General features: G+C 38.8%; 2 protein-coding genes across 6 annotated transcripts in view; one reads left to right on the forward strand and one right to left on the reverse strand.

Moving 5' to 3' along the window:
* Positions 1–3,023: 3,023 nt before the first annotated feature.
* LOC139747098 (S-formylglutathione hydrolase) lies at positions 3,024–12,713 on the reverse strand. The gene is made up of 7 exons (XM_071658917.1): positions 12,588–12,713; positions 9,715–9,802; positions 6,806–6,864; positions 6,517–6,645; positions 5,833–6,022; positions 5,370–5,592; positions 3,024–3,340 (listed from the first exon to the last, which is right to left on the reverse strand). Exons 2-7 carry the CDS (start codon positions 9,783–9,785, stop codon positions 3,158–3,160), a joined length of 855 nt encoding a protein of 284 aa, XP_071515018.1. The 5' UTR covers positions 9,786–9,802; positions 12,588–12,713; the 3' UTR covers positions 3,024–3,157.
* A 282-nt stretch (positions 12,714–12,995) lies between these two features.
* The window catches only part of LOC139747092 (kinase suppressor of Ras 2-like), a 49,121-nt gene continuing 45,121 nt past the window's right edge, over positions 12,996–16,995 (forward strand). For all 5 annotated transcript variants that reach the window (XM_071658904.1, XM_071658906.1, XM_071658905.1 and 2 more), the window contains exon 1: positions 12,996–13,431. In XM_071658904.1, coding sequence (XP_071515005.1) covers positions 13,180–13,431 — 252 coding nt within the window. In that variant the 5' untranslated portion in view covers positions 12,996–13,179. The remainder of the gene's footprint in view (positions 13,432–16,995) is intronic.

Here is a 16,995-nt window from a genome sequence, read left to right on the forward strand (position 1 = left end):
AGGCAAGACGGGACACTGAGGGCGAAATTCAAATACAAAATGGCAGCTTCAGTAGTGTGGTATACGACTACTAGATGGCAGTGTTGTACTTATCCGTTTCATTTCATTATATTTTCCTTTTCAAAAAGGACGTAGTTCATTATTAATCATTAATTACCATTCTTTTATTTTAAGGAATATGGTCATACCATTCTTCAATCTTGTAATAAACCACATATCTTTCGAAATGAGATAAAATCAATATCAGCCTGGGGCAGTAAATTATGTTGAATATTGTATGGTACTAGAAATATGTCATCCATGTCATCCAAGTAATCATATTTACTTTAGATGTTTACTAAAACGAAAAAAGGGGATTCAAAAGAATGAAAAGACTGCAGAATGCTTCCTAATTAATCAAATTTTTGTATTTGCTTCTTTTCCCATCCCATAAATGATCACATGAGAATGCAACATATTCTCGGTTATTGATTTCAGTGACATTCTTTGCATAGTCGCTTGATTAACCTATCATCACGTCCTCTGTCAATTGGGGTGAACTGAGAACAGTGTATAGTTTTAACAATATTGTAAACGTAGGAATATGTATGAAAGATTTCCTAAAGGATAAGAAGTCTTAGGTAGGTATGCAAATCTTCAAAAATAAGTTTGAAGAAAATGTAATTATCTTGCATTCTAAAAATCTCATGTGGATGTAAATGACTAGAAATGTAATTAATGCATCTTCTAAAAGCATATTAAACGTAAAATGAATGCAAAACTATCATTAGATCAGTTTGAAACTCAGAAACCAGACTCCTGTTTGAAAGGATGTTTTGTCCCAATGGATATAGAAATTTATTCATAGTTTCCTGATCCTTATAAATGATGCTCTAATGGATACACCTGTAGATAGAAGTATGATAAGAGTGGAAAGAAAGTGAGTTTAGTCCCATTTGGTTGGGGGTCTTCTTGCTCAAAAAGGTAATTTCCCAGTTTCTATGTGGAATTATCTTAAAGAGGACTGAACCACATAAAAATTGTTCTTCAGTAATGACAAAGATAACATTCCAATATTAGGAAGGTTTTGAATGGGCATATGTGGTTTGAAAAAACTGGCAAATATCCAGTACAATGAAAATTTTACTGTGCATTTATCTTATATCATCCTCTACAGGGACAAAATTCATGGAGGTCTTCTAGAATATTTTTCTTTGCAACAAGAATGATGATGGCAATTTCCCATAAGCTGGGGATGTGCTCATTTACAGTCTCTAAATATTGTTATGTACTTGGAGACTATTATTGAGAAATCCCCAACATCTCTGGTGATATACAATTGATCCTTTGAATTTCCTGGTCAAATTTGTTAGTTCAAATAAACTTTTAAAGTTGGTGATACTGATTCTGATGTTGACAGACCATACTTTAGTTGTTCATTTGCTTAACTATCATCCAAAGTTTCAAATCATGAGAATATGCTCAGTTTGTCAATTAAATGCCATATAACTACTTTGATGCATGCTGGGTAACAAGCAAGATTTTTACAGCTTTCATTTTTGCTTTGTCCAATTGTAGCCTTGTTTTCAGCTTTTTACTTTGCAAGTATTATTGATGGAATATAATCTTGGAACTTTTGCTTGGTGACCTCCTCACAGACATACTTTTTGAGATAATGCCAAGATCTTCAATTGTTTCATATCAATTTTGAAATACTTTCCATTCAGTACAATTTAAGCATGCTTGAAAAGATTTTTCTACATCCTTAATCCATGAACTGCTCTTTCATAGTGGGTTTGTCTTGGATTGTAATAAGAGATAAATCAACATGGTATAACTATTCCAACAGGATTTCTTCCTGAGCACTTGTACACTTGATGCTGCACTTGTGAGCAGTCAATATATTGGTAGAATCTGGTTAACTTTAATGATTGAGAACCTAACTAGATGCATGGACCATACTCCATACATGAACTAATCAGTCCTTTGAAGAGAGCAACTAGCGGCTGCATTAAAGCTATCAGAGGGAGCTTTCCTTTTTTAGAAATGGAAATAGCTGAAAATTGGGTTCTAAAAGCCTAAACGTAACTAAGTTATAACTGCCCTGCTGATATCCTATCCAAAAGTTTAGTTTAAATTGGCAGTTGTGACACTGTATATCTAGAAGGGAATAAAGCAGATCTGAAAGAAGTGGTGGTACAGTACATATAATGTTATGGCATATGAGTGTATTTGGCTACACTTTGAAAAGGACTAATCACTGATAAAAAGAAAGATGAGTGAAGACATTATGAAACTTGTGGGGGCACCACTGTTCATAAGAAAAGAGGGAGAAATTGATTCATTAGATATTGCAGAGATAGACCAGACAGAGGAATCTAAGCATGAGAAAATAAGGAGAGAGGAAAGGCAATGTAGAGTAAGCTTGAAGATCAGATCCTGATGGCATGTCTTCAAAAGCCTTTTTTATATCAAGGTGCTCAGCATAATATTCCCGTCTCTCAAAAAGATGAAACAAAAGTAGGACAGGAAAGAATATAATCAGTGAATCTCATTTTGCAAAAGCCATAATAATGATCAGAAAGAAGATGAGTTACAATATCTTCAAAGATAGTTATTGATATTCAAATATTTTTGAAATAGTCATTATCTAAGCATCAGGACGACAGCTGGAGGGGTTTGAATGGTTACCCAACAGATACGTTGTGCCAATGCATGTTTCAAAAATGAATAAAAATTTGGGTTTTTCAGTAGAAAATGTGTGCAAGTGCAATTTCAGAAGATATATTCTTCAATACATGAGGAAGGGTGCCATTTGATTCATATGCTTTGGCTGTGTCAAGAGAGAAGAGCACTTTTAGACACTTTAGTTGTTATATATAATATCTGTGGTAAGTCTTGACTATATACAAAAATTCAGTCACAAGATATTGTGAAGGCTAGATTGAAACTAACAGAATCATAGATATACAATTCCAATAAGCTAGCTTATCTGCTTAACACCAGTGAGCATAAAAACATATAAGGAATCAGAAAAGATCTAATGTTTTTTAAGACAATTTATTCAACTTGAGCACAATAATTGATTTGATCTTGTAAAATATACCATCATTGTCTGGTAAGTAATTCCTTCAGATTTTGCTTCGGTTTTCAGAAAGCTGAAATACTAATGTTGTACTCATGCTTTTAGGAATTTTGCATGGTAATCAAAATGGTCTCCCATGAAAGTCAAAATAAAGTAATATGAGTGGTCATAATCCTCTTGCATCCGCATGATCACTGGGACTCCCACAGCTGCACAAGCATTTACCAAATTATCCGGAAGAAGCTGACCCTGTGTGAGGAAGGTGTCTGCTTTGCCCTGTAAATAAAATACCACAAAATAAAGTAATGGACACATGGACATACATAACATATCATAACAAATAAAAGAATGAACAAAACATTTAACTATGTAACCCCAGGACCCTTTCATGGGGCTCCTGCAGTTTCAGGGGTATGCTTTATACACAAGCATGGAAGTGACTGTTAACAGATGGCAAATGCCAAAACTGATGATGTTGCTACATTCAGATATAAAACTCCAACATTCTCACTGTTCCTTAACCAATTCAGAGTGACATGTTGTAGATATAAAGATACCCTGATGTGCAGGAGGGATTTCAATAAATCAAACGGCTAATTATTTCATGTTTTAACCATGGAAACTAGTACAATACTTATCTCTATGAAAAATAATTTCATGTTATGGTAGCTCCTCTGGTCTTCTTGTTGAAAGGTCAAAGTCTGCTTTTGTAAAAGGGGAAATCCTGTTAGCACTGGAAGTTGCAAGAGCAATCTTCAAAGTTTTCCCTTTCAACATTTTTCCTTTTTTACTTTCATTATGATAATGCATCTGGGGATCTAAGTGTCTGCATTACCACAAATAATTTTGAGTGGATATATGTTTTTCATGATATTTATTTGAAAAAAGCAGAGATCTTCCTCGGAAAGTTGTTTCAGACCACATTTTCTATCATTTACCTATGCAAGTCTGAGTTGTCTGTCCTATAAATTAAAATAAGTGATTCCATAAAGATATACTTGTTTAAAAAGATAAAGGAAATGGTAATTATGACTTTGAAAACAGTGTACACCATTTCCAATTCCTGGCAAAACTGTGTGGTCAGCCAATGCCAGTTGATCTATTTTCAATGTCTATGATGTTGTATCAGAATTGTCAATTCCAGTGCTGTCATTGTCTTCTGCTTCACTATTTTTTCTTTTTTCTTCACTTTCCAGCTCACTTAGTTCATTAGACTCAATTGCATCCTGAATATAATGTCCTGCAGTAGCAACGCTTGAAGGTGGCCCAGCAGTAAGTGGATATCATACTCTTTCATGACCTATACACACAAATGACTCGCTGTCTGGTATCAGTTTCATATATGTTGTCATTTCTTAGTAATGTCACCATTTTCCTTTCCAACAATACTTCTACTGTGAAACTTAAGAGGATCCTGCTACAACTACAAACCCAATGTCAAAACGATATTTTTGGTTTTACTGATGCAACATCTCAGTGATTGGCTTTCGTCTATACACTTTTAGATACTCTTCTTTTACCACCTTCCTATCCATCACATGGGGTAAATAAGTTGTGTACAGGCTTAAAGTTCACAAGCAAATCCTCAGTAGTGAATAAAAATGTATCTCAAACTACAGTTATTTTTCGGCCCATAATAGTTAAGTAATGATGTCAGTTGTATATCACTTTAATTTCTATGAGTGTGAACTGAGACTGAAATTCCAAGTACTTTGGTGGTGAAACTAATTGCACAAAAAGAAATTTCGAAGACATGTATTATCCCGAGAGGCTAATAACAACTGCGCTTCTTTCAGCCAGTTTCTTTCTCTATAACCTATCCTGTTAGATCCATGGAATATATTCATCTGACAGCATAAAATTCTAACAAAAAAGGAAATGATGAAGCAAGAACCAACAATGCTTATGAATACTCTATCATTGAACGATAAGACAAGACACTGGTTGAATCTAAACTTTATAACACTGTAAATCAAACTACATATTGTCCCAACAAAGTATAAACTGGAACAAACATTATGTCTGGCATGTTTCTGGTAAGAAAGAATATGATATTACAGTTTGCCCAATATGAAGTCTACCTCATTAGCTTTCACTACCAACAATCACTTACGCCAACCATCATATCTCTTTCTAAATTTAACCATTCTTCTCATATTCTACCGATAATATTCCCAGCCAAGTGGAAAAACAGTCACCTAAAAAAGCTAATATTCCAATTTGTACTTGATACATAGAGACTTATTTGTTCTGGGATGCATCTTCATTTGCCACTTAGACCATAAAATGATATTAATACACTAACCTGATCCACAAAAACCTCTAATGGAGGACCGTTGTACTTCTTTATCAGTTCACAGGCATCATAGTTCTTCCAAGTGTCCTTGTTCTCAGCACCGAGATAACCAGTAAATGCCTTAACTCCCCAAGGACAATTGATGGGGTTGCAGATTGGAGAGAAAGCAGACACAGATTTGTACTGGCCTGGGTTTTTGAAGGCACATATCAAGGCTCCATGACCACCCATGCTTTTGAGTAAATGCAAAATATAAGTGAGACATTTAGTTTTATGTATATGTGATTTATGTCCTACTCAACAAAAGCTATAAGCATAACCCATATACTTCATATTGGCTTTCCTGTACTTACATCATTCCATAAAACCTCAGACAATAAATGATAAAAAATGGAATTGGAGTTCAGCTTTATTAAACACAATCAACCTACAATAAGCAATTTCTAAGCTTTATACAAAATATGTAATTTACCTGTGTCCCATTATGCCAGCTTTATCACTATCCACCTTGAAGTTTGCAGCAATGATAGAGGGGAGTTCTTTGGTCACATAGGAATACATGCGATAATTCTTCTTCCACTTCTCTTCAGTGGCATCAATATAAAAGCCTGCACCAGTGCCGAAGTCCCAACTTTCTTCTTCTCCGTCAATGTTACATCCTCCTAAACATTATATATTTTAAATATTTGTAAAAAAAATAATTTCCTTTATATACAACCACTTCTATCTTAGTGAGGCAGCATCAGCAACCAATGAACAATGAGGTTATGATGGTGACTGGATTTATGTAGGGATGCAAGAGCACATATCCAAACTCTCACCCAACGACACATACATATGTTCTCTCCCCTTTCACTTTCTGCCTACAGAGGTGCTTCTCATCAAATCCATTGCTTGACTGACTGAATACACAACGATTGTAACAATACTACCATAAAAATTTTGATGTTAAAATCTGTGAAAAATAACTGGCAACGCGGGGAGACAGCGACAAAGTATAATAATAATAATAATCATTCACAAAATTTATCTGAGAATGAAGAGTACAGCTATAATTAAATTTCAAAGTTGCCCATGAATGACAAAGACATAAATTCATAAAAGTTAAGGCCTATGAATAACACAGACTACCAAACACATCACACAAACAACTTACTGGGGCTTGTATCAGAGGCGACCACCATGATGCCATGCTTGGCTGCATGCTGCTGGGATCCTGCCTTTGTAACAAAGTTCTGCTCTGTGCAGGTCAAGCCAGATAACCAATACACCACTGGCACTGGTCCTGGGATAGGGAAATGTTAGCTTTAATCATAAATATAGAATAAAATAGCATGTTTTTACTTGAGATCAGGATATTTCTATCAAAGCCTTGGAGTTTAAGACAATGAGTGACATATGATAATAACTGTTCAGAGAGAAAAAAATACACCTCTTAATCATACCTGTTTCAGCCTGTGGGGGAGTGAAAACTCCAAATTTCATGCGGCAACCAAGCTCCTTACTGGAAAAAAAAACACCGTAAATTTCTTCTATTTTCAATAAAATGTCAGAAGTTGCATCCATTTCATTTGCAAGCATATTCATTCTCTCTCCACTCCTCAACAGACACTAGAAAATCTAGTGTTAAAGACTCACACCCAAGACATCAAATTTAATTTTTGGTCTTTTTCATGCATTTCAGTTACTTTACACCTTTCAGCATTCATGTTTCACATGCCCCGGTTCAATCCACTGACAGCATGTCAACCCCAGTATGCCACATCGTTCCAATTCACTCTATTCCTTGCATGCCTCTCATCCTCCTGTATGTTCAGGCTCCGATCTCTCAAAATCTTTTTCACTCCATCCTTCTACCTCCAATTTGGTCTCCTGCTTCTTGTTCCCTCCACTTTCGACATATATATCCTCTTTGTCAACCTTCACTTCACTGTGAAGATATTTTTTTTTTTTTTTTTTTTATATTTTGTCGCTGTCTCCCGCGTTTGCGAGGTAGCGCAAGGAAACAGACGAAAAAAATGGCCCAACCCCCCCCATACACATGTATATACATACGTCCACACAAGCAAATATACATACCTACACAGCTTTCCATGGTTTACCCCAGACGCTTCACATGCCTTGATTCAATCCACTGACAGCACGTCAACCCCGGTATACCACATCGCTCCAATTCACTCTATTCCTTGCCCTCCTTTCACCCTCCTGCATGTTCAGGCCCTGATCACACAAAATCTTTTTCACTCCATCTTTCCACCTCCAATTTGGTCTCCCTCTTCTCCTCGTTCCCTCCACCTCCGACACATATATCCTCTTGGTCAATCTTTCCTCACTCATTCTCTCCATGTGCCCAAACCACTTCAAAACACCCTCTTCTGCTCTCTCAACCACGCTCTTTTTATTTCCACACATCTCTCTTACCCTTACGTTACTTACTCGATCAAACCACCTCACACCACACATTGTCCTCAAACATCTCATTTCCAGCACATCCATCCTCCTGCGCACAACTCTATCCATAGCCCACGCCTCGCAACCATACAACATTGTTGGAACCACTATTCCTTCAAACATACCCATTTTTGCTTTCCGAGATAATGTTCTCGACTTCCACACATTCTTCAAGGCCCCCAGAATTTTCGCCCCCTCCCCCACCCTATGATCCACTTCCGCTTCCATGGTTCCATCTGCTGCCAGATCCACTCCCAGATATCTAAAACACTTCACTTCCTCCAGTTTTTCTCCATTCAAACTCACCTCCCAATTGACTTGACCCCCAACCCTACTGTACCTGATAACCTTGCTCTTATTCACATTTACTCTTAACTTTCTTCTTCCACACACTTTACCAAACTCAGTCACCAGCTTCTGCAGTTTCTCACATGAATCAGCCACCAGCGCTGTATCATCAGCGAACAACAACTGACTCACTTCCCAAGCTCTCTCATCCCCAACAGACTTCATACTTGCCCCTCTTTCCAAAACTCTTGCATTTACCTCCCTAACAACCCCATCCATAAACAAATTAAACAACCATGGAGACATCACACACCCCTGCCGCAAACCTACATTCACTGAGAACCAATCACTTTCCTCTCTTCCTACTTATATATATATATATATATATATATATATATATATATATATATATATATATATATATATTTTTTGGCTTTGTCGCTGTCTCCCGCGTCTGCGAGGTAGCGCAAGGAAACAGACGAAATAAATGGTCCAACCCACCCCCATACACATGTATATACATAAACGCCCACACACGCACATATACATACATACACATTTCAATGTATACATACATACACAATATGTATGTATACAATGTATACATACATACAGACATACATACACATGTACATGTTCATACATGCTACCTTCATCCATTCCTGCCGCCACCCTACCACACATGAAGATGGCACCCTCTCCCCCGAATGCACGTGAGATAATGATATGAAAAGACAACAAAGGCCACATTCGTTCACACTCAGTCTCAAGCTTCATACGTAATGCACCGAAACCGTAGCTCCCTTTCCACATCCAGGCCCCACAAAACTTTCCATGGTTTATCCCAGATGCTTCACATGCCCTGGTTCAATCGACTGGCAGCAAGTCGACCCTTGTATACCACATCATTCCCATTCACTCTATTCCTTACACGCCTTTCACCCTCCTGTATGTTCAGGCCCCAATCACTCAAAATTTTTTCACTCCATCCTTCCACCTCCAATTTGGTCTCCCACTTCTCCTCGTTCCCTCCACCTCTGACATATGTATCCTCTTTGTCAATCTTTCCTCACTCATTCTCTCCATGTGACCAAACCATTTCAATACACCCTCTTCTGCTCTCTCAACCACACTCTCTTTATTACCACACATCTCTCTCATCCTTTAATTCCTTCTTGATCAAACCACCTCATACACCACATATACATATGTACATACACACCTATCTATATATATATGAGAATGATACTCTAGGACCCCTATCACAAAGTGCCCTGTTGTTACTCCAGAATCCCTTTTCTAGGGGCTCCTGCAATGAGAAGTTCGGCAACAAAAGTGTACCCTTTTATTACTTCATAATTATACAGCCTTGCCATGGTGTAACCTCAAGGAGGAATAGGCCAGCTACACTTATCAATCTTACTGTTACATAACCCCATGATCTTTTCAGTGAGCATGGGCTCCTTCCCACAACTGTTGAATATAAGCACAAAAACTCTATACATAAAACTAATGTGAATCAGTTAAAAATATTGAGCAGAAACTAATTCAAACATGCTATACAATCTGTGCCTGGAAAACAAAATTCTGCACCTCATAAAGACTTCAAACAAACCTTTCATGGGAGAAGACTTTTTGCCATCCTCCAAAAGCCTTGTAGGAGCTTTCCTCGGTGATACTCGTCATGCTGAAAGTTCTTGGAGCTGTAAACACAGAGGTACTTATTAGAATTATTGCAATAATAATAAGTATTGTCACAATAATAGTCTAACAAAAATATTTTACTACCACTAAAAATAATAACAATCCTGGGAACAGGGGAAAAAGGAGATTGCCCATGTATTCCCTATATGTCATGGAAGGTGACGAAGAGAGGTGGAAGCAAGAGGCTGGAACTCCTCCTCCAAAGGTTGGCTACAGAGCAAGGAGCCAAGCAAGGATCTTTTTCTTGAAGACTCAGTCATTTGTTCTTGAAGTACCTTGCTCAAGTGTAAAGTGGCAAAAATAAAATGGCAACGTTTGAAAAAATAACATGAGCATTATTAATAATAACTACAAATTATAGTAATAATTACAACTAATAATTATATCAAAACAACAACAGAGGAGCAGCAACTAGGCCTTGGCTGTGGATAATGGTTCTGGTTTAGTTCCAACATATTTGACAGCTAAAGAGAGGATGCAAGCATATGAGATGTTTGGGGTAAACCATGGAAAGGCCTGTGAGGCCCTGGATGTGGATAGGGAGCTGTGGTTTCGGTGCATTACACATAACAGCAAGAGACTGCGTGTGAATGACTGTGGCCTTTTTATCTGTTTTTCTGGCACTGCATCGCTGAAGCAGGGGGTAATGATGGTGTTTCCTGTGGGGCAGGGTAGCACCGGGAATGGATGAAGGCAAGCAAGTATATGTACATGTGCATATATATTTGTGTATGTGTATGTATATGTATGTATGTATGCTGATATGTATATGCATGTACATAAGCATGTACGAGAGTTTATGTATATATATGAGTGGTTGGGCCATTCTTTGCCTGTTGCCTGCTACCTTGCATATTCACAATTTCCCACATTAGTGAGGTAGCATTAAGAACAGAGGACTGAGCCGTAGAGGAAATATCCTCATTTGGCCCCCTTCTCTGTTCCTTCTTTTGGAAAAGTAAAATGGGAGGGGAGGATTTCCAGCCCCCTGCCCCATCCCCTTTTAGTCGCCTTCTACGACACACAGGGAATACGTGGGAAGTATACTTTCTCCCGTCTCCAGGGATGCTGTTTCCTGTGGGGCAGGGTAGATACAGAGGTAATAAAAACAGTAAAAGTAATGAACCATTCCATCAAAAATGTGCGAGGAGAAACATAAATGCTCACAATAAGCAGTTAAAGGAGATTAATCAATCACCGATTTCTTTGACAATGGTAACTGCAAGACCAGAGTCAGATACAACAGATTGAAGAGTTCTCCTCCAACAAGTGCTGTTCCAAAAAAAGCTCCAGACCTGTCAATTATAGAAGGTTTACACAAAAGGAGAAAACAAATGCAAAATGCCATATTACCTTCAAAAGAGTATGGGTACGTGGATTTTTATTTTACTGATATCTTAAATGTAAGACCAAAAGTCAAAATACATGCAAAACTGACTCCTGCTCCACTGGAATGCACATTTCAAGTCAAAGCGCTTCCTTTATCAATTCATCCGTATCTTCTATGAATTCTTAATAACTAATGTAGCACCCAAAGAATGAAGACTAGCCAATATTACTCGTATTAACAAAAATTACAAATAGTTGATGTTCTAAACTATTGTGAAAGATCATCTGACATCATAAAATGGCCTACCTGTCAGAGGATACATTTTAATGGTCTTAATTCATATACACAGTATGTTGCTCAGCTACAGGGAGATATTTAACATACTCCACTGCCAAGTATGTTCTAGGAACGGCATTTGTAGAATATCAATCTTATAACAAATAATCATTACTAGTCTTATGTACGAGTTACTGTGTGACTAGACGAAAAAGGCATGAGGGTTCTTGTGATCTGTCTTATAAAATTTATGATTGATCTGTCCAAGTAAATATGTTCATGAAAAGCTGTGAATCAGGCACTTCTTATAAAAGTAACTAACTTAACTTTCTATGTGCGGACAGTTATAAACAAGTAACGTTGATATCCCAAATGCTCGTAGCAACAATATCACATTACATGCTGGCAGTATACGATGAGCAACTGATATTATCCCATACACTGGTAGAAAAGAGACAACACTGATATCATCCCACAAGCTGCTGGTAGTAAAGGACAGTAACACTGATAATATCCCACATACTGGTGATAATAGGATAGCAACAATGATATCATCCCACATGCTGGTAGTACAGGAAGACCCACAATGATAACATCCCACATGCTGGTAATAAAGGATAGTAACACTGATAACATCCCAAGTGTTGGCAGTATATGTAAAGCAACCCTGATAGCGTGATATATGTTAGTAATAATGGAATACAAGCACTGCCAGCGTGCCATGTGTTACTTATAATGAAAGACAGACACTGACAGCGTACCATGTGTTTGTAAAACTGGAAGAGAAACCCAGATAGTGTACCTAGTGTGTGAAATAACGTAAGAGCAACAGTGATAGCATGAAAAAGAAATGAAATTTGCTCCAGCCTCCATTACCACAATGACTCTATGTCCTTTACTAATAATGCCACAACGTAAGTACCAAGACATGCACATTCGTTTTTCAACTCACACAATTCTAATTCATGAAGGAATTAATATAATGAGGTCATATAACGACTTTGGCCTTTGTATTAACACTGATAAGTGTGACGTCGGCAAGAGCCGGACATAGACGCAACGTTTTTATGCTCTAAGAAAACATCTCTCTCAAAAACTAATATGATCTAATTGCTCATGGTATCCCTAAGTAAAAAGAGAAACACTAAAACGATTAGATCATCCCCTAAATAACTCACACAAGGAAGAAATTTGCAGTCTCCTTATCAACAAAGATAGTGCCACCACGAACTTCAGGTTAGTGCCGTTTTCTGACGCTCGGTTATTTTATTCATTAATAATTCTTTACGCTATTTCTCCAGATTTATTCATGGTAAATATTATTACTAATATGGAAATTAAATCTAAAATGCGAATATCATTGATTAAGAGGGCGTTAACACCATATGAAAAAATATTGTTATTATAACGGTTATGTTTTCTTTTCTGTAATGTGCGTTCTAGTAGTAAAAGCACGTGTATATTTATCCATTATAAGTGAACAAACAATATTTTTATTTAGTAAACATCTTTAACCTGTAGTAGTAAATTGTAGAAATGAGCATTTGAGTGTTTTTCTTAATCAAAACAGAGAGGTGTAGAACGCAGCAGAGTGAGTGAGAAATGTTTGCTGGGTATCCATGATGGCGGCCAGTGTGTGGCGCTCTCTTATCTGTTCAATGTAAGGTTGTAGCTCAGCGCGACGCAGCGGCGACCAAGCATGAAGGGAACGCGCGGGCTACGGCGCCTGGTCTTGTGTACAGTGTCTATATACAGATAGTAAGCTAGACCATGTCGTGGGGCGGCGGTGGTGGAGGTAAGCTGGTGGTGGTTGGGGATCTGCAGGGAGAGCGAGACGGGCAAGATCAGCAGCAGGTGGGCGTGGGAGGCGATGTGGGCGTGCAGGAGATGATACAGAGGGCACTGGAGACGTGTGAGACCCACCACCAGTTCATCGCCTCGCAGGCAGAGCACCTTGAGCGACTTCGGTCCCAATGTGCCACCAGCGCCCAGCTCACCCAGCAGGAGATCCGCACGCTTGAGGTGGGCAACCCGCTAATGTTCCTCTCTTAGACACACCCACCTCACTTCCCTGAGTGCCTCTGGGACACCGGCAGGTCTTCCTCATCCATACACACCCACCTCACTCCTCTATGTTCGTGTCTGGGCGACCCATAAGCTGTCCTCACTTTGACACATCAACCTCACTCCCCTGTGTGTGGGTGTGTCTGGGCAACCCTTGGGTCTCCTTCTTTTAGACATACCCACATCTCCTCTGTGTGTGTATGGACAACCTGCAGGTCTTCTTCCAGACACACCATGTTGAACTCCCCTGTGTGTATATGGGCAGCCTGCAAGTTTTCCTATCCCAGACACACCCACCTCACTCCCCTGTGTGTATCTGGTCGAGCTGCAGGTCTTCTTTGTTCATACACTCCCACTTCAATTCTCCCTGTGTATCTAAGCAACCTGCGGGTCTTCCTCTTTCAGACACACCCACTTTATGCTCTTATTTGTCAGGCTAACTTGCCAATTACTCTCCTTTATCTTGCTAATTCCTCACCTTCTGTGTATGCCTTAAAGCCAGTGTTATGTGTAGTGACTGTGTTTATGGTGGATGCAAATGGAACATGTGGTAAAGTAGTAGTCAAGCTTTGTATTGCTTTTTCTTTATGGATTTTAATGAAGCTATGCCACTGCACCATTTACACTTAATAACTATAGTTGATATATAGAGTGGCGGAGGCAGCTTTCAGTAAGATTTACTCGATCAAGGATTTACTCAGATTGAGTAGGGCCTTGAAGGAGAGGGAAATTGTATACTGCTTCCATCCGAAGGGAAGCGATGTACATTAAAGAGGAGTACTTGAAATGTTGGTTGAAAATATTGGATAACAATAAAGAATTAAAGCTGTAATGCTTAAAAAGTATGCTCCTACTTTATAAGTCCCATATCCCATTATATATACATTGTAGAAAAGCTGCAAATAATGCTTGCCACTGTGGTAAGTGTAGAATGAATTAGAATTTTGTGGGAGCACATTTGGAATTATTCTTTTCTGTCCTGTACTGATAAATGGCGACAGTAATAAAGGCTTCAAAGTTCAGGAAAAAATGTAACGTTGAATAGATAATGGAAAATTTTATGAAATATGAATTGGCTGAATATGTGAGAAACATATCTAAATTCCTTTAGCAGATGATGTTTACTTAATTTTCTTTGTTATTTGAGATAATGTGATGATTGTGCCTCATGCTTACACTCATGTGCTGGGTTGTTTGGGATTTTGTTTGCATACATGCAAGCTTGTCTATAGAAATGCAAACAGTCCTTGTGAACATTGATAACCATGTCACAGCAGGAAGACAGTATTGGTATATTTTGACTGTCATACTGAGCATTCATTAAGTTTCAGCTGTGATGGAAAATAAGGTGAGATTTTCATGTGTTTTGTCGAGTTTTAAAAGTGTTGTAACAAAGTATGTTATTAATTAACCTCACACATTCCCTGATTTTCATACCCATTTAAAGTGAGTATTTTATTTTGATACTTATTAGTGGAACATGAAAAAATATGATCCCAAACACACTTCCTAGGCCTTAATCTATTTATTTATTTATTTATTTATTATACTTTGTCGCTGTCTCCCGCGTTTGCGAGGTAGCGCAAGGAAACAGACGAAAGAAATGGCCCAACCCCCCCCCCCATACACATGTATATACATACGTCCACACACGCAAATATACATACCTACACAGCTTTCCATGGTTTACCCCAGACGCTTCACATGCCTTGATTCAATCCACTGACAGCACGTCAACCCCTGTATACCACATCGCTCCAATTCACTCTATTCCTTGCCCTCCTTTCACCCTCCTGCATGTTCAGGCCCCGATCACACAAAATCCTTTTCACTCCATCTTTCCACCTCCAATTTGGTCTCCCTCTTCTCCTCGTTCCCTCCACCTCCGACACATATATCCTCTTGGTCAATCTTTCCTCACTCATTCTCTCCATGTGCCCAAACCATTTCAAAACACCCTCTTCTGCTCTCTCAACCACGCTCTTTTTATTTCCACACATCTCTCTTACCCTTACGTTACTTACTCGATCAAACCACCTCACACCACACATTGTCCTCAAACATCTCATTTCCAGCACATCCATCCTCCTGCGCACAACTCTATCCATAGCCCACGCCTCGCAACCATACAACATTGTTGGAACCACTATTCCTTCAAACATACCCATTTTTGCTTTCCGAGATAATGTTCTCGACTTCCACACATTTTTCAAGGCTCCCAAAATTTTCGCCCCCTCCCCCACCCTATGATCCACTTCCGCTTCCATGGTTCCATCCGCTGACAGATCCACTCCCAGATATCTAAAACACTTCACTTCCTCCAGTTTTTCTCCATTCAAACTCACCTCCCAATTGACTTGACCCTCAACCCTACTGTACCTAATAACCTTGCTCTTATTCACATTTACTCTTAACTTTCTTCTTCCACACACTTTACCAAACTCCGTCACCAGCTTCTGCAGTTTCTCACATGAATCCGCCACCAGCGCTGTATCATCAGCGAACAACAACTGACTCACTTCCCAAGCTCTCTCATCCCCAACAGACTTCATACTTGCCCCTCTTTCCAAGACTCTTGCATTTACCTCCCTAACAACCCCATCCATAAACAAATTAAACAACCATGGAGACATCACACACCCCTGCCGCAAACCTACATTCACTGAGAACCAATCACTTTCCTCTCTTCCTACACGTACACATGCCTTACATCCTCGATAAAAACTTTTCACTGCTTCTAACAACTTGCCTCCCACACCATATATTCTTAATACCTTCCACAGAGCATCTCTATCAACTCTATCATATGCCTTCTCCAGATCCATAAATGCTACATACAAATCCATTTGCTTTTCTAAGTATTTCTCACATACATTCTTCAAAGCAAACACCTGATCCACACATCCTCTACCACTTCTGAAACCACACTGCTCTTCCCCAATCTGATGCTCTGTACCTGCCTTCACCCTCTCAATCAATACCCTCCCATATAATTTACCAGGAATACTCAACAAACTTATACCTCTGTAATTTGAGCACTCACTCTTATCCCCTTTGCCTTTGTACAATGGCACTATGCACGCATTCCGCCAATCCTCAGGCACCTCACCATGAGTCATACATACATTAAATAACCTTACCAACCAGTCAACAATACAGTCACCCCCTTTTTTAATAAATTCCACTGCAATACCATCCAAACCTGCTGCCTTGCCGGCTTTCATCTTCCGCAAAGCTTTTACTACCTCTTCTCTGTTTACCAAATCATTTTCCCTAACCCTCTCACTTTGCACACCACCTCGACCCAAACACCCTATATCTGCCACTCTGTCATCAGACACATTCAACAAACCTTCAAAATACTCATTCCATCTCCTTCTCACATCACCACTACTTGTTATCACCTCCCCATTTACGCTCTTCACTGAAGTTCCCATTTGCTCCCTTGTCTTACGCACCTTATTTACCTCCTTCCAGAACATCTTTTTATTCTCCCTTAATCTATTATGTGCATGAAATACA

The sequence above is a fragment of the Panulirus ornatus genome, chromosome 67 (assembly GCF_036320965.1).
Source record: "Panulirus ornatus isolate Po-2019 chromosome 67, ASM3632096v1, whole genome shotgun sequence".
In the NCBI taxonomy this organism is placed as follows: domain Eukaryota; kingdom Metazoa; phylum Arthropoda; class Malacostraca; order Decapoda; family Palinuridae; genus Panulirus; species Panulirus ornatus.

Coding starts and splice junctions, on each gene's coding strand:
- LOC139747098 (XM_071658917.1), bottom strand. CDS start 9,785: ATGACGAGTATCACCGAGGAAAGCTCCTACAAGGCTTTTGGAGGATGG. Junction 6,865..9,714: donor AAAGTCTTCTCCCATGAAAG/GTTTGTTTGAAG, acceptor TTTTTTTTCCAG/TAAGGAGCTTGGTTGCCGCA. Junction 3,341..5,369: donor TAGAGGTTTTTGTGGATCAG/GTTAGTGTATTA, acceptor TTTTATTTACAG/GGCAAAGCAGACACCTTCCT.